We start from the raw sequence: 19,505 nt of genomic DNA, 5'->3' as shown, positions 1-19,505 counted from the left end.
CTCAACTCATGAACCTTTTGTTGTATCTTCTCTCCCCTGTCCAGCTGAAGAAGGGAATGACAGAGTGGCTTTAAGTGGGCATCTGGCCTCCAGCCAGGGTCAATCCACCACAAGGAGCAGTTGTTGACTCTGTGATATATGACCCCAGAATACTACAGATAATATAACACTCTGCAGCCACCTTGATCCGGTTCAAAAGTAAATTTTGTTCTCCTTTTGCAATAGTGTTTGCACTGACAAGCAGTGTTCTTTCAGGAACCTCAAAACATGCTTGTAATGAGAAAAAGTGCCCTAAGGAACCCTTTCGGGTTGGTAAACCTCATTACCAGCACTCTACAGGCACAGGGACCATGGATACGAGACTGAGTGAATAAGCCAAGTCAGGAATGTTCAATGTATCTTATGAAAGTGCTCTTTCGTAATGCTGCTCTTTCATCTGCATGCACTTGGTAAAACATCTCAGCATGGTCAGTTTATCCCTTACTCCCAGTAAACAGGAATAAGCTGCGATATACTTCCCGTGGGTAAAAGAAAACACAGGAGTAGTCAAGACACACTGTCCACTCACACTCTGTCTTCTTTTGTAACAAACTGTTTACATGCCCCATCTGGAGGCGCAGAAAAAAGAGTTCCACCACTTGCTTAAGGTCACCAAGTACATCTCAGTTGTCTGCTGAGAAACTGTGCCGACTCCATGTCAAATTCCAACAATTAGGCTACACTGCTTCCTTCATACTGAATCACCATTTGATTTTCACTATTAGCATTCTTTTCTAACAAATCATAATTACTTACCCATAATTTCCCACTTTTTTGGTTTGTTTTTTTTTTTTTTTTAAACAGATCATAATCTTACTCTCTTTTGTCAAAACAGAGGTGTGTGTCCCCCCCACTCCTTGCCCCGCAAACTCTTGCAGGACTTACAATGCAAATGTCACATCCAGGTTCATTTCAGTTTTTGTCATGTAGTCAGCTTGAAAATATAATGTGACAACTTACCTTTGTGCTGTTATAGGTCAGTAACAAAATGTATTGAGAAAAATCTAACGATTTTGGTAAGAAAGGAAAAACTTACAAGAGGCTGAGGCAGAAGGGGAAATATCTAAGAGCACAAAGGCACAAGAACTGTTTGAATTATGTAAATCAAAGGCTTGTAATTGATATTGTATGTTAAAAGACTTCAGTCAAATTGAAAAGGTTGAGGTGGATTCCATTAAAGGTTATCCATGTAGGCTGAAGCTTTATTTTCTTAATTAGAAGTTTTTCCTCTTTGTTGCCGTGGAAGGAAATTTCAGCAGGTTTTAGTTTTGTTCACAGCACAACTAGAGCTTATCTCTGTTTTCTTCATGAAGCTGTCTCTTCCAAAAGCCAAAGAAAAATCCTCTTTGTAAAGTCAAGAAAAATGTTCCTTGGATTCTGATCCTTCCCAGACTTTTCACCGTATTCAATTTATTAATCTCACTGAGCTGTTAGCATTATTAGAGTTAAATGCACAAGTGTCTGCAAGTCGAAGACTTCATTTATCACACACACTGTATTTCAAATCCTAATTGCAGAGAAGCCAGTTAGGTATGTTCCTAGTCATTTTATTGGCATGAAGATTTGTCCACAAGCTACTCTGTGGAATTTACTGGGTCAGACTTCAAATCTAGCTAGTTAAAGCTAGAGTAGCTCTACTAACAGAAATGCTCCTGAGCAAAAGAAACAAAAGCAGAAATTGCTACCTAGGATTGTTACATGGTTACACACTATGAAATTGCTCTACAATACTCTTTAAAACAATCCATAGAGGCCAGAGCTTATTATATGGCAAAACCACACCACAATATGGCAAGGTTGGTGTCTAAATGGGATCTTAAATCACAGTACAGGAAAATGAAGGTTTATGTAACACTGAGATTTCCATGCTACATCATCTACAAATAGACATCTCTATCACCATGTTAACACTCATGTTTTCTTTCTAGTAGTTATACAGATGGCCTTACAAAATTAGATTAAACTCCCAAAAACGTCTGCTAAAATATTCATTATTTGTGATACCAGTTAAGATTCTAAAGCGATGATGCCATTAAATCCCATTGGTATCAAGAGCAGGAAAAGCAGCCTCAAAACACTAGTGTGTTAAAAAGATCCCACAGGAGCATGGTGAACATATGAACCCTTTGCTTACCTCTGTCATTACCATGTCCTGGCACTTCTTGACATACTTGCCATCTGCTTTCACAATGGTCTGGAGGAAGCGCAGGTATTCCACGTGGCGGCCGTGGGTCTCGATGCAGTGTACGAAGTGCTGCACCACCCTCTCGCTGATTTCGTTACACAGAAGGTAATTATTCATGAAGATATGCCGCATGGTTTCGGCTTCCAGGAGCTAAAAGAGATTAAAATCAAAACAGCCTTATCAGGAGAGCAGGTTTTTGGTTTCAGATTGCAAGATTTGTGGGACTCTCAAGTAGAGAAAGGTGCATTGCTAAAGGGAAGCTGCAGAAGTTCAATGCGCACCAGCCCAGCGACTAAGTGATGACCCGAGGGCCTGTTTTTCATTTATGGTGGGACTTCTCCACACTTTCCTATGAATACAAATTGTCCTAAAATTGGACACAAGCAAAATCTGTGCCCATATGGAAGAGGACAGCCCACACATGCACACCCTACAGTGCTAGAGTATTCTACAAGGACTTCAATATACAACTGAGACCACATGCATCCTGCTCACCATCAAACTTTGCAGTGAGGCAACCAAATCAGATGATTAGCTGCCTCTGGCTCCCTCTGTGGCTGACCAAGGTTAATCATTGCACGTACAGTGTGATCACTCTGAGAGAATATCTCTTTCTGCATTTAACTACAGAGGGCCCCTATGGCTGTTTCTATTGGCAAGTAGCACAGTACAAGAGGAACAGAGCTGTAGCAAGAAAGGGATGCTGCTGAGGACCCAGAAACACGACTTTATGCATTCTGGGAGCTTTTGCTTCAAAGGCCCTCTACCTTGGTCCCTTGGACTAAAGGCTCATGAGAGTCAGGTATGATCCTAGAGTATACCTTTCTGTTTAGTGTCACCTGAAAGGTATCCACATCAAGTTTGCTCCATAATGTGAACAAAAGCACAATATCTGGGATGATCAGAAGATCACCTTCAAAAGAACAAACACAAGTGCTAGCAGGCTCTGTAGTTGGCACTCAAGTTAAGTGTTGATGTTGGATAGGATGGAGTCTGGGTGCTAGTCCCCACTGTGGTCACTAGCTTCACCAAAAAAGCATAAGTAAAAAAATAACAGAGCAAACGCTTCCTAATGTATGCAGGTCAGGGGTCTACAATCCTAATACAATCTTTCGAATAAAAGAGGTTGTAGGTTAGGAAGAGGTTTTTTTACTGAGAGGGTGGTTTGGCACTGGCACAGGCTCCCTGGGGAAGTGGTCACAGCACTGAGCTTGGCTGAGTTCAAGAAGCATCTGGACGATGCCCTCAATCCCATGCTCTGACTTGGCTGGCCCTGTGTGAAGCCAGGAGTTTGACCTGATGATCCTCATGGGGCCCTTCAAACTCAGGATATTCTACTGTTCTATGAAAAAAACGTATTTTTCTCAGCAGATCTGCCACTGAGCATGGTGTCATTCTATATGAGTATATCTGTAAATACACACACACACACACATATGTGCAAAGGGGCCATGACAGAGACATGCATTGTAAAGGCAATGATCTAATAAACAGTCAAATTCTAGATTAGTTGAATCAAATGGAAGAAGCATCATCAACAAAAATGTACAGGTCTGATCCTGCTGCCACACAAGCTTCGTGACAGCGTAGTCTGTCTCCTGCCTTGACTTACAGCCCATCAGTGAGTCAATTGGGATGAAAGTCAAGCTAAACATGATGTGACACATGTTCATTGATACTTCCAGGAAACCCCACAGGTAATACTGTTTTCCATTTTTAAAATGGCATCATTTAAAAAATTACATAAACAGAGAGGGAGAAAAGAAAGGAAGGAGGGGGGGAAGTAAGGGGAGGACAGGGAGAGAGGGGAAAAGGAAGAGAGGGGAGAGAGAAAAAAGAGACAATAAGGAAAAAAAGACAAAGACAGGAAAGGGAAGGCAGAGGCCATAATCTAGTACTGTCATTTTTCAGCAAGTTCAAATTTACTTCCAGCTATAATATTCTCCTTAAAAGGAAATGCTTACCCCTGGAGTTAAGAACAAGTTGAGGTTCTTGTGGAGGAGAACTTGATTCTGAGGATTTCCTCTACAGAAATTCTGAAGAAAAGTGTGGGCTAGATTCATAACTTCATTCATTTTTTCATCGCTCTGCAGAAAAGACAAATTAAATCAGCTGGGCATACATAAACAAATTTGTTAAAACCTCACAACATTAATTCAGACAGGAAAAAAAAATATTCTGAGCTTTTATAGAGCAGGAATTCTCCCTCTGGCCAAAGCAACTGATCTAGTTTCCTTCAGAGTCCAGCAGTGGCTGTACCTTACTCTGAATTAACTTGACCACAGGGAATCACAGGTAAGAGCACAAACTCAAAAGTAAGATTTCCTCATGCACAGTTATAATTTCCTACTTTAGAAAAGTCCGAAGTGGCTTGATTTTCAACAAAAAAAAAGCTCTCTAGCCTGTGTTGATCCTAAGCTTTTAAAGAGCTTTGGCTTTTGTGTAGACACCTACTCCCCCCCAAATATACATTTGGTTTCACTCCCACTTTACAGTCCCCTCATACAGAATTCTAACTGTGATTTGATGAACCATCTATACAGACAAGCACTGTTCTTCTGAAGACAGCTGAACCCAGTGTCTAGCTCATAACGTCAGTATGCAACTCAGGAAAATGTAGCCCAGAGGAGGTTTTATCTGCTCCTAATGCTTCCTTTAAGATCTAGAAAGATGTGCTCTTTAAAAGACCGTCTAGATCATTCACTTGTATGCCCAATGCCACTAACTCACACTGAAAAAATGCCACTAACTCACACTGAAAAAATTGTGGAAAAAGTGGAACTAGGTTAGAAGCTTCTACCATCAAAACCAAAAAATATTTCAGACTTGAAAGCTTTTTGTCCATCTTACATATCTGTGACAGCACTCATCCCTACCCAACAGCAGAATTTAGATACCCTGCCAGGTGCTCCATTGCATCAGTATTTCTTACTGTGCAGGGACTGCAGACTTAAGGTTTGCCTGTTTCAGGAATGGGATGACAGCACGGTGACATCCAGGTGCCTGAGGTAGTAAATATTAAGTTCTCAATAAAACCTGATGTACACAGGCAGCCATATTTAAACTGAGGCCCAAACCCATTATTCTTAAGACAGAAAGTGGCATCATTATTTCATGTTTGTATCATAGTTGACAGAATTAGTTAGAAAAAAAAAATCATGTTGATTTGTGGGCCCTTTGGGGCCTTTCCCTTTATTGAGTTCATTCTTTTTACCACAAAAATTATGAGAATAACCTTTTCATAAGGGATCTGCAGAAGGTCCAAGACTACCAAGTGGGCGCCCATATTTTTCAGCAATCGTTGCTGTTGATTCCGACATTTTTTATTCTGAACACAAAGTTTGCTGAGTCGAATCAGGATCTATAAATAAACAAACAAATAAATAAGCATGCAAGCAAAAAAAGTCATCTCTCAAAAAACCCACATTCTTTCAAAATAATTACTAAATCTACTTATCAAACAAGTACTTCAAGTTTCTTAGCAGATAAACTGACCTCTTTAACAATAGTGTAGTTATTGCTTTTATTGCTGTCAATCTGAGGTTTTTTGGTCCCATCCTGTATTGGACTCAAAATATTTGACTCCTGTAAAAAAGAACACACAACAAGTGGATAACTATTGCAATTTTCTCAACATAGACTAATTATATTTAATAACAGCAAATGAAGACATTTTACAGCAGCTCATAGGGAACAGATGTACCACAGATAATAAAAGAAAAAGACTTGTTTATGCTTTATCCACCATTCCAGTGAGTGGAAAGATTTACATTCAAGTTCTTCCTTTGTTTCAAATCTCCAACATGATTTGAGGCAATTACTCTATATCTTCATGTTTCTGATCCTCCTAAAAAAGAATGCATCCCTAAATCACAGCCTAGATTTCCCAAGGAATAGGGACCGTAAGCGTTGCCACCACTTGCTCCAAAAATCTCTAATACAGCTGGAAAGATTACAAAGTCTGAGTGTGTGAGCATTAAAAAGTCTGGAGAAAGAACTTCAGATGACCTCTGTAGCTGAGGTAAGTAGGGTGGAGTTCTCAGTAGTACAGGAACAAGTAGTACATAAAAATTAGCTGTGTTCCTCCTGCGAAGAGGATACTTCTGTCCTTATTTCTGGATGATGCAGGAAAGGATTTAAAAACAAGTGAGGACCTTATGTTAAACTGCAACATCCAGTCATGACGCCCTACAGTCTGGGCCTTGGCTCCTAGGAAGTCCCATCTGGGTATGATAAATAAGAGAAACCAAGTCAGTAAGTAACTGCCAACACCCACGCACCTTTCCCTGTGTATTTCAACCAAAACACAGCTGAACATCTACACAAATACTGCCACTTACAGCACTGGCAGTAGTGAGTTTCTTTGAGGCTGCCAGCTATGGCAACCTTTTCCTTAATTGGAAAAAACAAAGAATTGAAAGATTGGACTTTGGATGCTGAAATTACTAAACATGTAGAAAAACTGTAACGGATCTCAGGATGGCGTCACAGGGTGACCACAGGGATGTAAACCAGTGCAACAGCATCAGAAAGAACCAAACAGGTGCGCTTCTGAGTGTCATTATGTCCTCAAACTCCCTACTGTTTTAAAAGGAATTATGCTAACACACAACACGTGCAGGCCAATCTGAATGTTTATACCTTGAAACCTCCCCCTGAACTTTCTTAGCTGATGGTGAAAATGAGGAGTTCTATAAATCCCATCTGGACTTAATTTTCAGTGGGGCAAGAACAGCTGCACCACTTGGCCATGGAAGCTGTTTATAACAGTGTCAGCACCGCTGTTGAACATGGTCATGTTGATCTATGCAACAACAGTGGATTTTTATTTGTTTAGGTTTGTTAGTATGCATGCTGCCTTCTCTCTAGCTGTTGGAATCAATACTTTGGAAGATATTTCAGGCTCTTTGCTATAATTAACCACTCTCCTCTGTTCTGGGACTGTGGGTTAACCAAGATTAATTTACCTGTTACTTTTATCAGCATTCTTCCTCAATCAAAGTAGTTTTATAATCCATGTGAACTATATGTCTTATCTGGAAGTGCTGATCAGCATTAAACTGCTGAATCTATCCTTTCTTTTAACAAAATAACAACCTGTTTATTGAACCCATAAGAGTGTGCCAGGGATGTAGTTAGCAAGAGATAATCACACCACTGGGATACCAGAGACACTCAGCTGCATATCTTGCCTTACTGTGCCCCATGACAGATACTCTCCATCGCACTTTCCCATCGGGGATGGGGAGCCAGAGAGATCGCACTGAGAAAGGTTCTCAACTGAGAACACCACCTTTAGGAAAAGGTATTTTCTGCAACAGGCTACTACTTCTATTCACAAAGTTCCCAGGATATCACACTGCAGCATGAGCCTTTGAATCCTTTCTTTCTAGCCCCGAATGGAGGCCCAGAATCCAGCCTTCAGCCCTAGCAGCTCCCCGACACTGAAGTAGCCTCGCCCCTGTCCAGCCGGCGAGCCGTGCAAGGCACCAGGCAGCGTCACCCTGGCAGAGTTTTCCCTTCCCCAGGCTGTGGCTACTTGCCAGGGGAAACAGGGGCACTCTCGGAAGTTTCTGTTTCCAACCTCAATCTATACATGACACAAACTGCCCCAGACCATAAGAGGAGAGCGAGGGAAGAGCAGGCACTTGGGGTGCAGAGGGAGGTTTATACCACTTGAAACCTCGCGGAAGGCGAGGGTGAAAAGCTTTATGGACGCCACAGCGCTGTGTTGCTGGTGCTACACCACCAATGCATCCTCTGCTGACAGAGCAATAAAGACCACTATAAAGACCACATTTGCTGTAGTCCGTGGTACCTATACAGACTCATAGGACCCTTCCTAGAAACACCAAAGTAAACAGACTTTATCTGCTTTTCCCTTCTCAAGCAAAGCTCAGATTTGTAATCTCAATTTCAGTTTTCCTTCCTAACCCCATGTGGTGTCTAATTCACAACGGACCTAACTCCCAAGCACTCTTTCCTACAATTCACATCTCCAGTTCCTATCAAGATGATCCTGCATGGATGTAAGCTTTGTTGTTTTTCCTGTGGAGAACTCCGGATAGTTTATTTAAAAGAAGATGGCCTTTTTTTTACAAATCCCATTTCTGTAGTTGTATTACTGAAAACAAACAAACAAAAAAGCCAAACAAAAAAAGGTAAATGTCTAGCCCCCTCCCTGTTTACGATAGAAGTTTGAAACAATTACCCCAAATACTTAGAAGCCTAGGGGAAAGGAAATCTACTTGTTTTTTTTTTTTAACTCTGATGCCAATCTTTCAATGTGCTTTGATGAGCACAGAAACTTGGGCTTAACATAAGACTGTCCTGGAATGTAATTTAAGCCCTTGCAGACATTTTAATGTTGTTTGAGAAAAATTAAGCATTAAGCAGAGACAAAGGAAGCATGTTCCCTTGAGGTTCATCCAGCCCCGTACTGAATACCCAGCATCCATTCCAAGAAAGCATGAGATCTCACTGGGATGTTTATCTGCCTGAAGCTAGCCACCTGCTTCACACATTGTCAATTATGACCAGCACCTCACCTCTTACATCTGTCTTAAGATCTCAAAGAGAGTATTCAATATCTAAAGTAGTTTTTGCCAGGTAAAAACATTTCCTGACTGTTAAAGAATGATTTAGCACTGGAAAAAACAATGGACAAGTTTCCAAGCTATTATAACCTGGCACAACTCTCATGGAATTATCACCAGATGATCTAAGCAGTTGTGCAGATTACATATTGCTGTTCTGATATAACAGTCCCTCAGACCTGTCAGAGGTCATACTGTGCATCTACCAAAGCACCGATAATCCACACAGACTGACAGATGCCTCATGGGGAAAAAACCCAACATTGAAAATGTCCCATTTAGAGATGCTTCTGTTTAAAGCACATTGTTTTTTCCCCTCTTCCTGGAGTTTCTTTATCAGGGCTATCCATAGGAATAAAAAGGATTTAATTACAATTTTAAAAGTATTAAAGCTAAAAAACATTGCAAATATGCTGCTGCAATTCTGCATCCTGTTTCCTCATTACCTTTTCCATTCATTAACTACATAAAAGAATATCTTCTATCCTAGCAGAGCTATGCTTGAGGGAAGTAAGAAACCCATCAAGTCCAGATTTCTCCCCCACTATGACACCACTAAACTCAGCTAAATTATATCAGAGAAAGAGTAGGATGTACACAGTTCCAAGAAATTAGGGTCCTCACTTAAAGTGTTGGATTTTTCCCCAAAAGCCACTAAAAAAAGCAAGTGTACATCACAGCTATCTGCACACATCCTGCGTCATCTCAATGGCTCTTACTTTTCCTCAGTGCATTGGCTTCACAATGCTGTATCATCTCCACTTGGCTTTCTACTGAACTTCTCCAGTGACTTCCTTGCCCAGTTTCTTCCCATTAGGGGACACTCAACCACAGCAGAGAATAAGGAAAGTTCTGTGTCAGAAATCAAAGTTCATCTCTCCCCACTTTCTCCGACGAAAATGGAAAAGTGGGAATAACTATTGGTGGGAAAGCCTGCTTTATCTACTACTACGCCACAAACTTCAACCATAGCCACTCTTGCAACACTTTGCATTTTCTTAAAGATTCACACTGGAGTTAGGTGACTACATGAGGACCTCAGCTTTCACTGAAAAAATAAATTAAAACTATAAATTAAGCTAAAAAAACCCAAAGCAAAAACCAGGTCTTTGTGGTTCCAGATTCAAGCCCTAAAATTTCTCAGATCATGATGTATCTCAAGAGTGTGAGATGTCAAGAGCAAGAACGGGTTTGTTTGCCTACAAAATCTCAATATTCTTAGGTCGGTCTTATGTTTGGTAGAGAGTAGAATTACTCCTGATGTTTGCAAATACGTATTTGATTGTGGTGTTCTCCACTAACTGCAGGAACAGGTAGTGCCTACTCCTCCTCTCTTATAGAAAGTCAACACAACTGCCAACATGTGATGCATAGATTACTTCCTTGGCCCGAGAGTGATGACATACACTGTGGTTTCCTCGCTAGCCACAAAGGAAGGCAGCTCTGTGACAAAAGAACAGTCACTGACAGCAGCCTGAATACTGCACATTGTCTCTTTGTCACTTTAAATAACCCGACCGCAAATTTGGCCTCGTTCATCAAACTATCAATATTGAAACAATTGCAGAAGCAAAGGCTTCAAACCCACCTCTATTGGCTCTTCTCCCCCTTTGGTTTGATTGTCGCCCACCTCTCCACTCTCATAATTGCTGCTCTTCTCAACCCACAACTCTGATTTTTCTACTGTCAGACGCAGCTGATCAAGATCAGCCTTGATTTGCTTGTAGTTATCAACATCTTGATTAGACACCAGCAACTGAACCTGGAAGTACAGAAAATTGTGAAGCTATTACGGCAGCAGCACCAGCACTTATGCCTGGGTAATTTGCTTGACAGTTTCCAGTCTAAGCTTCTTTTTTCAGGTCCTTTATGGAATGTACCCTGTGAAACTGAAACATGGCACATGCAGGCATTTTAGCCACCATTCATCAAAAAGCTTAATCAGAGCCAGAGACTGCAGTTGCCCAAAACAGGATAGTTATAACGTTCACAATATTCTCTTGCCTTCTTTCATACACTGCATGTTTTCAGCATAAACACAATGTTGCTGTACAAGCTCTTGAAGAGTTAGCTCTGATGCAATGATTTTGATCCTTGTGGTACTAAACCAATATACTTAGGAATAGCTTATCCCATCAGTACCATATTTCACAAGAGGAGGGGGGAAAGATATGACAAGGAATAGGGACATCCAAATGAAAGTCAGAATGGCCAGCAAATTTAGCAATCATCCTCATCATCATAATCAAATATTGAAAAATAACATATTTTCAAGACTGTTAGGCCAGCTGAGAAAAGCTTGTTTGAGTAGAGCTCATGGCTACAAAGATTCATGTCGTTTCCCACCACCTGACTGGTTGACTCTACTGAGATTAATTCAACTTTTCTTCTTCTTTTTTTCTTCTTCTTTTTTTTTTTTTTTTTTTTTTTTTTGTAATGCTGAAACTGATCTGGTTTCTTGGGTTTTTTCCACTGTAACTTGCAGATCTTGATTTAGTGTGTTCTATACACTTCCTTTCTTTGTAATGCTCTTTGTTCTCCCAAGATTATTAATGTAGATAATACACAAAAAGCCTAACCACAATCTTTACAGTAAATCAATAAGCACTATTAAGGTATCACACTTATGTAAAAGATTATGGTCACATGGCAGATAAGACCACTGATAAGGACATTCTTTAAAAAAACCAAACCAAACCAAACTACTTGCAGGCAAATATTCACTGTTTTGTAATATAATGTTTTCATCATCTTCTCTCTTCACTTAATAAACCCTTGTTTTAGTTACGAATGTTGCTCATCCACAGTCATTCATATCCCATGTACTCTACAGCTTTATTTGGTTACTTGACAATTAGTCTTTTCCTTCCTTTATGAAAACACGTTAAGTTACCCAACCCTTGCTTACGTGGGAACAACAGCTATTTATGCAACTAACCAACCTGAGCTAACTTTACCAATCTGGTTGGAGGCCATTATGCTACACTGCAATACACATTAAACAACAGCTTTATCATTCATCTGTTTTTAAACATGAGAAACCTCCCCATCTTACATAACGATGAGACAACGCGCTATCAAACTCCTGAAATAAGCATCAGATGGTCTTATCAACATATGTTATATAGGGTTATGTAACAGGCATGTCTCTTGTCATCCAGCCCCATGACATCAGATCTCCCCATCCTAATCCACTGACACATGGAGCCTGCACATGCACCCTTATCAAGAAGGAAGAATAAAAGCTGAAAACAGGCTTGGCGCTATTAATCCCTTCCTGTTACTTGGGTGTATCTGTATCACGCAGTGGAGCACAACACAGAGACACCTGAATTAGAACTAGAAACACCACATGAATAACAAGAGAGCTTTATAACCAGCCTAAGTAACCCTTAAAGACAGGAAAGTCTTACTGCTGACACCGGTACACTGCTTGCAAAACATGAGCTAACAGCTCTGTCTCTGAGGGACTGCTACGTGATGTCTCGCTGTGAGATGCGCGTGTCCCAGCTGTCACCATGGACCTACACTTTTAGTAATAAACACAATGCCAGAAATAACTGTTTCTGGGTGCACAACTACCATATACACTAGTGAAAAGAGAAAAAAAACCCATAAAACCCCATAAAACCTCTGCTTAATGTGAATCCTTAAGGAAATAAAACCGTCATACTACACACAGCAATTTGGGTAAATAAAGCAGCCTTTGGAAAGACTTTCCACAGGGTCCGTTTCCTGGAGTAAAGCTCTGCCCATCCCTACCTGTTTAAATGCTTGCAGAACTTCTGCTCTCTGGCTGAAGTGCTTAAACAGGAGGTGCAGAGCACCAGAGAGCAAAGGGGGGTAGTCATGCATGATGAGGTGAACGAGGACCCGTAAAAAAGTTCTGCCCCCTTCATCATCAAGCTGGACGGCATTCTTCTCCTTTCTGCAATGGAAATGGGGAAAAAGGGACCAAATAAAGTAAAATAAATGAGAAAAAGTGAAAGCTTTTGACATAAATATGCTTGTACACACAATCTTCATTTGACCAAGCTCTTAAAACCAAATCAAATATGGTGCAGGATGTAAACTATGAGCATTACTTTCACGTATTTTGTGTGTTAAAACTTCAATCTGCCAGTGAGATGCTGCTGCAGAATGGACACTACAGAAGGACAGTAAGTATGTAGGAAGCACATCAAATATTGTGATTAAAATCCATATTGCAAAAACATTCCTTTATGTCTTGGATAAGTTATGCCGAGCTCATTCCAAATCCAAATTAATTGAAGTAAACAGCATTTCATCAGAGACTAATTTGGCCCTTTCCTTTTCACTTCTTCCCTTTTCAGCTGCTATTAAAATTTCATTTAAGAAAAAAAGCTCAAAAATAGTAAAAGTTGCCAAAAGCAGCGTATTTCTGGAATCGTATATATAATCTGGAAGGGCAGAAAGCAGATTTACACTTAACATATCAAAGGAGAAATAATGTTTCCAAGAAACCACTCAGTCTCTCTGTTCAGTTTAAAGATGCAGATGCCAAGGGCTGTGTGTTGTTTTACATTCTGGGAGTTCAGGGAGAGGACTGGAGGCATTGCTCTCACTGGTGGAGATTGAGAATGCATGAGGGACAGAGAGAGGAAAGATCAGAACACCCGTGTCGCAGATTCTTCTCCCTAGCTCCAAGAAAAAAAAATTAAAGTCTACAGCCTTGTCTAAATGGAATTCATTTTTACTGGTATAATTATAACTATACCCATAACATTAAACCAATATAGTGATAATGGTAATAACTCTCCAGTGTGGATATTTTCCATGCTTTTTTTTTTCTTGATCACGGAGTAGCTGAAACTGCTTCAAAAAATCTGCAAGCATAAACTTGGGATCTACAGGCCTCTGGTGGTCCCAAAGATCATGGCCAGTGCTCCACCGCTGATGTGAGGACTCATGAAAGATTACTGTTGGCATAACTTTCTTCCTAAATTCAGAGACAAGGTGCAATGACAACTGGTCATGTAATCTATGAGAAATACTGAAGGTCAAGAGCAACCTCCTGATAAAAGTAATTTGGGAGTGCAGACACAGGGTACACCAAGTAAAGGTCTTTCTTTAAAAGCACCCATAGGATACATATCAGAAAAATAAATAATTAGTGTATTTTTTGTCCAATGCACCTGTACACCATGCCCCATCTGCTTTTGGAGATGAGACAAAAACTCTCTACCAACTCTTAGGACTAAAAGGGGAGTAATTTCCCATCCCACAGCCAGCCATGCCAACTGGGCTGCCTGCTCATTTGAAACCCAGGTCTCTCCTGGCACTTTTCTGTCTAAGTAAGTAGTAGTCAAAGGAAGAGAAAGAGGTATGAAAACACATGGAGTAAACAGAGATTGTCCAGCAGAAATATCAATGTGAGCAAAGAGATGAAACGTCAGATAACATACCTGCCAGCAAACATGGTTTCAGCTTGAGCTGCAATTTCATCTATATCAGGAACAATTGCTGTAAAGCAATAAAAGTAAATTTTAAAAGGACAGTGATAATTGTTTAATCTGCACAGCAAAAAATAACTCTGTCCCTCCCTAAAGTAGAGGCTATCAAGTAAAGGTTTAACACAGCCTTCAACTAAGCAAAATTCATGACCTGCAGGAGTAATAGGGAAGAAACAGGACAAGTGGCAGAGTTAAGCTGTGTGTTACTATTACTGAGGGAGAGCCAAATTGCAGTGATGAACCCTGTGGTGCTAGAGGGCAGGCAAGCCACCAGCAGTGACCCATAAATGACAGAGGATATGAAACTTACAATTTTTTTAGATAAGCCAACGCCCACAAAACAGGTAAATGAGACACAGGAACTGTAGAATATTTATCGTAAACCACATCGTTTACCATATCATCATTTTTCTTTAGAATAGCTTTAATATACCTTACTAAAGACTTCAGTACTGCTAGCCACCCCCCTGATATACAGCACCTCCTATTAAAGCAATTCTCCCCTCCTTGCAGGTGGTCACACAGACAGCTGTCAGGCTTTGGAGCACTTCTGCATGCATGGGAACGCTCCCTGGAAAGCCACTCCATTCCCATACCACCTTCACCTCATTTAAATCTCTTCTCATCCAACCCAAATAATTTTTTCACGATCTGCTGCCCACTGCATTTGTCACTGCACAGTGTTTTGGGAAGAGTGCAAACAAGAGAATAAATTCTCATCATGGAAAAAGGAATCATGTTTTTGTTAAAGGAGGAAAGGCCACCAAAAATCTTATTCTTAAGGGATCCCTTGTGATTTTCACTTTTCCACAAGCTTTTCAACTTTAAGCAGCATGCATCCTTCTGGTGCAGTGGAGTTCACTGTTTGGGGTAGTCTACACAGATCTATTTTACGTGGCAATACGATACCGACATTTACCTGAGGCAGTCCCTGGGGTGTCAGGCGGGGCTGTCGTAGAGCCATCAACGTTTTCATTGTTTTCCCCAAACTCCCTCTTATAAATAGACAGCATGTAGGATATTCTATAGTCCAGTCTAACACTGAGAATAAACTACAAGAAAGAAAAGTTTAAAATAAGACTTTGGTAACACAGGTTCGAATTTTTCTGTGGTGCAACCTACAGGGATGCATTATTATTATTTAAAGTATGAATGTCCACTACAAAGCAAGAACACACTACATTCATCAGTTTTCTTTGATTTCCTTCTTCCCTCCAACCATCCTGAGACATACTGAACTCTACCCTATCGACTGCTGAATGCTAAGAGGCAGACTGGATTTGTCCGGGGGCTCCAGCACGCTGCCTCGTCCCCACCGCCTGCGAGCCACATCAGCACAATCAAACCCATGCTGAACCCAATTATTTCTTATTTCTGCTGGACCTCTAATGCCCCATGAAGATAAGAAGTGGAGTGTAAAGACAACAGGCTTGTTGAGTGTAAAGACAACAGGCTTGAGGCTCACCCTCTCAGATGTCTCACAGCCAAGGGCAGTGATGTTACAGTGACCCCAGGCTCCCGTGAAGTGAAGCACAAGCGTGGTGGGTGGGGGTGTTCTGGGGTGGTTTGCTTGTACGTTTGCTTTTGGTTTTTTTTTAATGTTAGTAGTGATTAGCTGAGGAAATCAGGAGCAAACAGCATGAGCTCCTAGCAGTGTTGCCAGCATGAGGCAAAAAACCCTTTGGCTTTGGAAGCTACCACTGTAATGGTAGCAGAGATTCTCCCTCACTCAATGCTCTGCTTTCTTCCAGTTGTTGGTTCCTTTTGCTCCTCAGCCATGTCATCAGAAATTCATACTGCAAAAATCCTAATTCAAACCTGGAAGCACTGCTTTTATATGGAAAAAATGAGGAAAATAACTGGGCTGGAGACATTATTACCAATTTAAGGACTGACACATATACATCTGACACTTCACCAACTGACTGCTCATCAACTGAGCTTCTTCCCCACAGTAAATGTAAGTGTACAGAGATGGAGATTTAAGATCACTTAACATATTCTATAATCAGTGGGGATGGAAGCACATATGTTAAGTTACCAAGACTCAGGTGACATGTGATGACTTAGCCAATGGTGGCAACCTGTTTCTTTGATCTCTAACCAAACCCAGACAAGCTTCCCAAACCCAGAGTACTGTAAGAGGATTTGATTGGCTAACTAGGACTACACCATCTAAAAGCAAATAAAATGTCAATTTAAGAAAACGTATATTTTCTTTACAACCTTCTAACAAAAAACCCCCAAACAACATACAAATAAACAAACAAACAAAAAACCTAGAAGCTTTACTTTGGTTTTGTGATCAATTTACCCTATGATTGTACAAACAAAAATTTTAAAAGTAAAAATTTCCCAAGTCCACACATAGCCAACTAAGTCTATCAGGCCATCTGTTTCATTCAGGCTGATGACAGAATGGAAATCATTAAGTAAAAACACCTTTATTTAAAGGAATAAGAGGATATAATGAGAATTAAATTCTCATAAACTTATGTATTTCTTAGAATAGAATAGTTTTAATCACTACTGTACTAGCTTTGCATGGTAATACAGCAAGTCTAAAATATTCTTAACTTGACTTTTAGGGTAATAGCACAGTAATGAAAGATAACATGATTTAAATTAATCCTTCACTGCACATTAAACAGAACTGTATTATTTTGTATTTCTTGTGAACTAAGGTCATATATGTGCACATTTACTGTGATTCACCCAACATACGACAACGTGCCAATCTGCAGTAATTTGACCATGGGACTAAACCCTAACTACCAGGCCACAGATTAAGTATCAAATTAGGTTTAAATGCTCTCCAATACCATGTGCTCTTGGAAATGCTGCAAAAAAGGAAAGGCTGACACAAAACGTGATTCTCTTGCCTGTGAGCGAACAGGGAATGCACAGGATGAGGTGAATGGACAGGACAAGGTGAATGCACAGGACGAGGCTGGTGCCCTGGAATGATCCTTCTAGGCACCAACCAGTAAAGCAAGACAGTATGAAGAGAGAGTCAAGTCAAGAAACAAATGAAAATGCGAAACAATTCACATGAAAGGTACTATTTAGGTGAAGTAACTTCATAACACTCAGTCCTCCACCAAAAGCCATAAACTAAAGGAGCACTAGCTATCAATAGTCTTTCAGATGATGAGTAATTAAGGTAATCTGAATCATTTATAAGCTGTCAGAACAAATGGAATCCTTCAAAAGTGACGATGGTGCCAACAGATCTGCAGAATTTATAGAACACTGAAAGATTCCTTCAGGGCATAAGTATTGCAGGAACTGGGATTTGATGTGAGCCACTTCAACTCACTAATGGCGCAAAGTGAAATTTCTATCTCAGGAGGCATTTTAGTGTCATACAGCTGGGAGAAAGTCATAGTAGCCCACAGACTAGTCTCAATCTAACAGTGGAAACTTGAAATGGACTTCAAAAGTGCATGGGCCTGCATGACTTCAGTGGCCTAGGTCCAATTCTGCCCTTCACCGAACTGCAGCAAAGTAAAAGTCAAATACTAAAGTCAAATAATCTACCCCAATGTAAAATGGGTGTTAATGAGACTGGAAACACTAGAGATTAAAGGACAAGTTCTGTCTTTTCACAGTTATAGTGAGTTTCTACAGCATCTAATTCTTTCGGCAGTGCAGTAGGTGTAACAGAATGAGGATCACAACTGTGCTGCTGTTCACGCAGAGAAGCATTCTTCCTCGTATTTCTACACTGAACAGCCCAGTGAATAGTAAGGAGACAGATAACAGAAGCTGCTACTATGTGACTAAGTAAATAACTGTGAAACATCTGCCATGTGATACCCCACCAATCGTTATTACCTGCAAAATCTCAATGATTTTCAATTTGGTGTCCATTACGATCACGTCTTCACTGTCCGAAGTGCTAGGTTGCTTGCTGGGGTGAATGCTTGGCTGTACATCAGGGGCACTGATGGGAAATATAGATCCCCTGCTCAGTACCATTTGGGTCATCATCTCTCCTACACCATGGATGGTCCTCATAACGTTGTTTCCTATTCATTAAACACATACATATTTGCCATCAGTAACGCTTGCTTGCTTGCAAAGCTATACATCACACACACAACCATGTCATCACACAGTGCAGTCTTAGCAGGCACACTGAAAAAAAAGTTTTCTATTTCTGATCAAAACTGTGGAGAAGGAGTTCATTCAAATTACCCAAGGGTTTGGGGACAAGAATTTGTTCAAATTACAGGTTGGGGACAATTTTCAATGCTGATTTTCTAAAAGATTATTCCTTGCATGGCAACAGAAGGTAAAGATGCCAAAAGCTTTCCATAGCTCTGTTAATATGTTCAAGAAATCATAAGAAGCAGATCAAAAGGAATCTCAGTAGTTCACCTAATCCATTCCTTTGTCTGAAGGCCTATTACCTTATATCTAAAACCATTCTGAAAGGGTTTAATTTAACCTGTTTTTAAGAACACCTAATGTCATGTATCCCACATTGTACAGTACCCCAGGCAAATAATCGAAATCCTTGACTACGTCTATTGATAGAAAACTTTTCTTGGTGTTTCATTTGTATCTTCTATTTCTGCAATTTATGCAATTGCTGACCTTGCTGTGTACACACACAGGAGGAGTTCATTTTCCACGTCTACTGCCACTAATGTCTTCGTCATGAAGACTGGACACACTACATGTGCTTGACAGTAAGGTTGCTTTTAGCACTGCAGAAGCTGGAAGGAGACTATTCAAGTATCTTAAACGTCACACTAAGAGAAAGTAAAGATTTGAGGCTGTGGACATCTGATCAAATCTCAGGCTGTGGTCCAAATGACAGGCCACAAACCAAAACCAACTCACACAACTAGCCAACCATCCCCCTTCAAAAAAGTCCCAGAGAATGTCAAGCCCTAAAGGTCAAACTAGTATCTGTAATCACAGTGCCCTTCGTAAGTTATACCTGCAGGAAAGAAATATTTTACATTCAGTGTTGGTTTTGGCTGGAATAGATTTACTTTTCTTCACAGCAGCTACTAGGGGGGTTTAGGTTTGTTCTGGAAAGCGTTGGTAACACAGAGATGTTTTAGTTACTGCTGAGCAGTGCTTGCAGAGCCAAGGACTCTTCCATTTCTCATCCCACAAAAAAGCAGGCATGGGGTGCACAAGGAGTTGGAGGGACACAGCTGGGACAGCTGACTCCCACTGACCAAAGGCATATTC

General features: G+C 40.5%; 1 protein-coding gene across 3 annotated transcripts in view; it reads right to left on the bottom strand.

Moving 5' to 3' along the window:
* Positions 1 to 19,505, bottom strand: part of ITPR2 (inositol 1,4,5-trisphosphate receptor type 2) — a gene marked incomplete at its 5' end in the record, with an annotated part of 263,069 nt that overhangs the window by 140,655 nt on the left and 102,909 nt on the right. For all 3 annotated transcript variants that reach the window (XM_084279428.1, XM_084279429.1, XM_084279430.1), the window contains 9 exons: positions 2,174 to 2,374; positions 4,189 to 4,311; positions 5,460 to 5,585; positions 5,720 to 5,809; positions 10,409 to 10,582; positions 12,583 to 12,748; positions 14,247 to 14,304; positions 15,214 to 15,346; positions 18,132 to 18,325. In XM_084279428.1, coding sequence (XP_084135554.1) covers positions 2,174 to 2,374; positions 4,189 to 4,311; positions 5,460 to 5,585; positions 5,720 to 5,809; positions 10,409 to 10,582; positions 12,583 to 12,748; positions 14,247 to 14,304; positions 15,214 to 15,346; positions 18,132 to 18,325 — 1,265 coding nt within the window. The remainder of the gene's footprint in view (positions 1 to 2,173; positions 2,375 to 4,188; positions 4,312 to 5,459; positions 5,586 to 5,719; positions 5,810 to 10,408; positions 10,583 to 12,582; positions 12,749 to 14,246; positions 14,305 to 15,213; positions 15,347 to 18,131; positions 18,326 to 19,505) is intronic.

The sequence above is a fragment of the Gallinula chloropus genome (assembly GCF_964237585.1).
Source record: "Gallinula chloropus genome assembly, chromosome: 1".
Taxonomy (NCBI): domain Eukaryota; kingdom Metazoa; phylum Chordata; class Aves; order Gruiformes; family Rallidae; genus Gallinula; species Gallinula chloropus.
The sequence above is the reverse complement of the archived record's forward strand: the minus strand, read 5'-3'. Positions and strand labels throughout refer to the sequence as shown.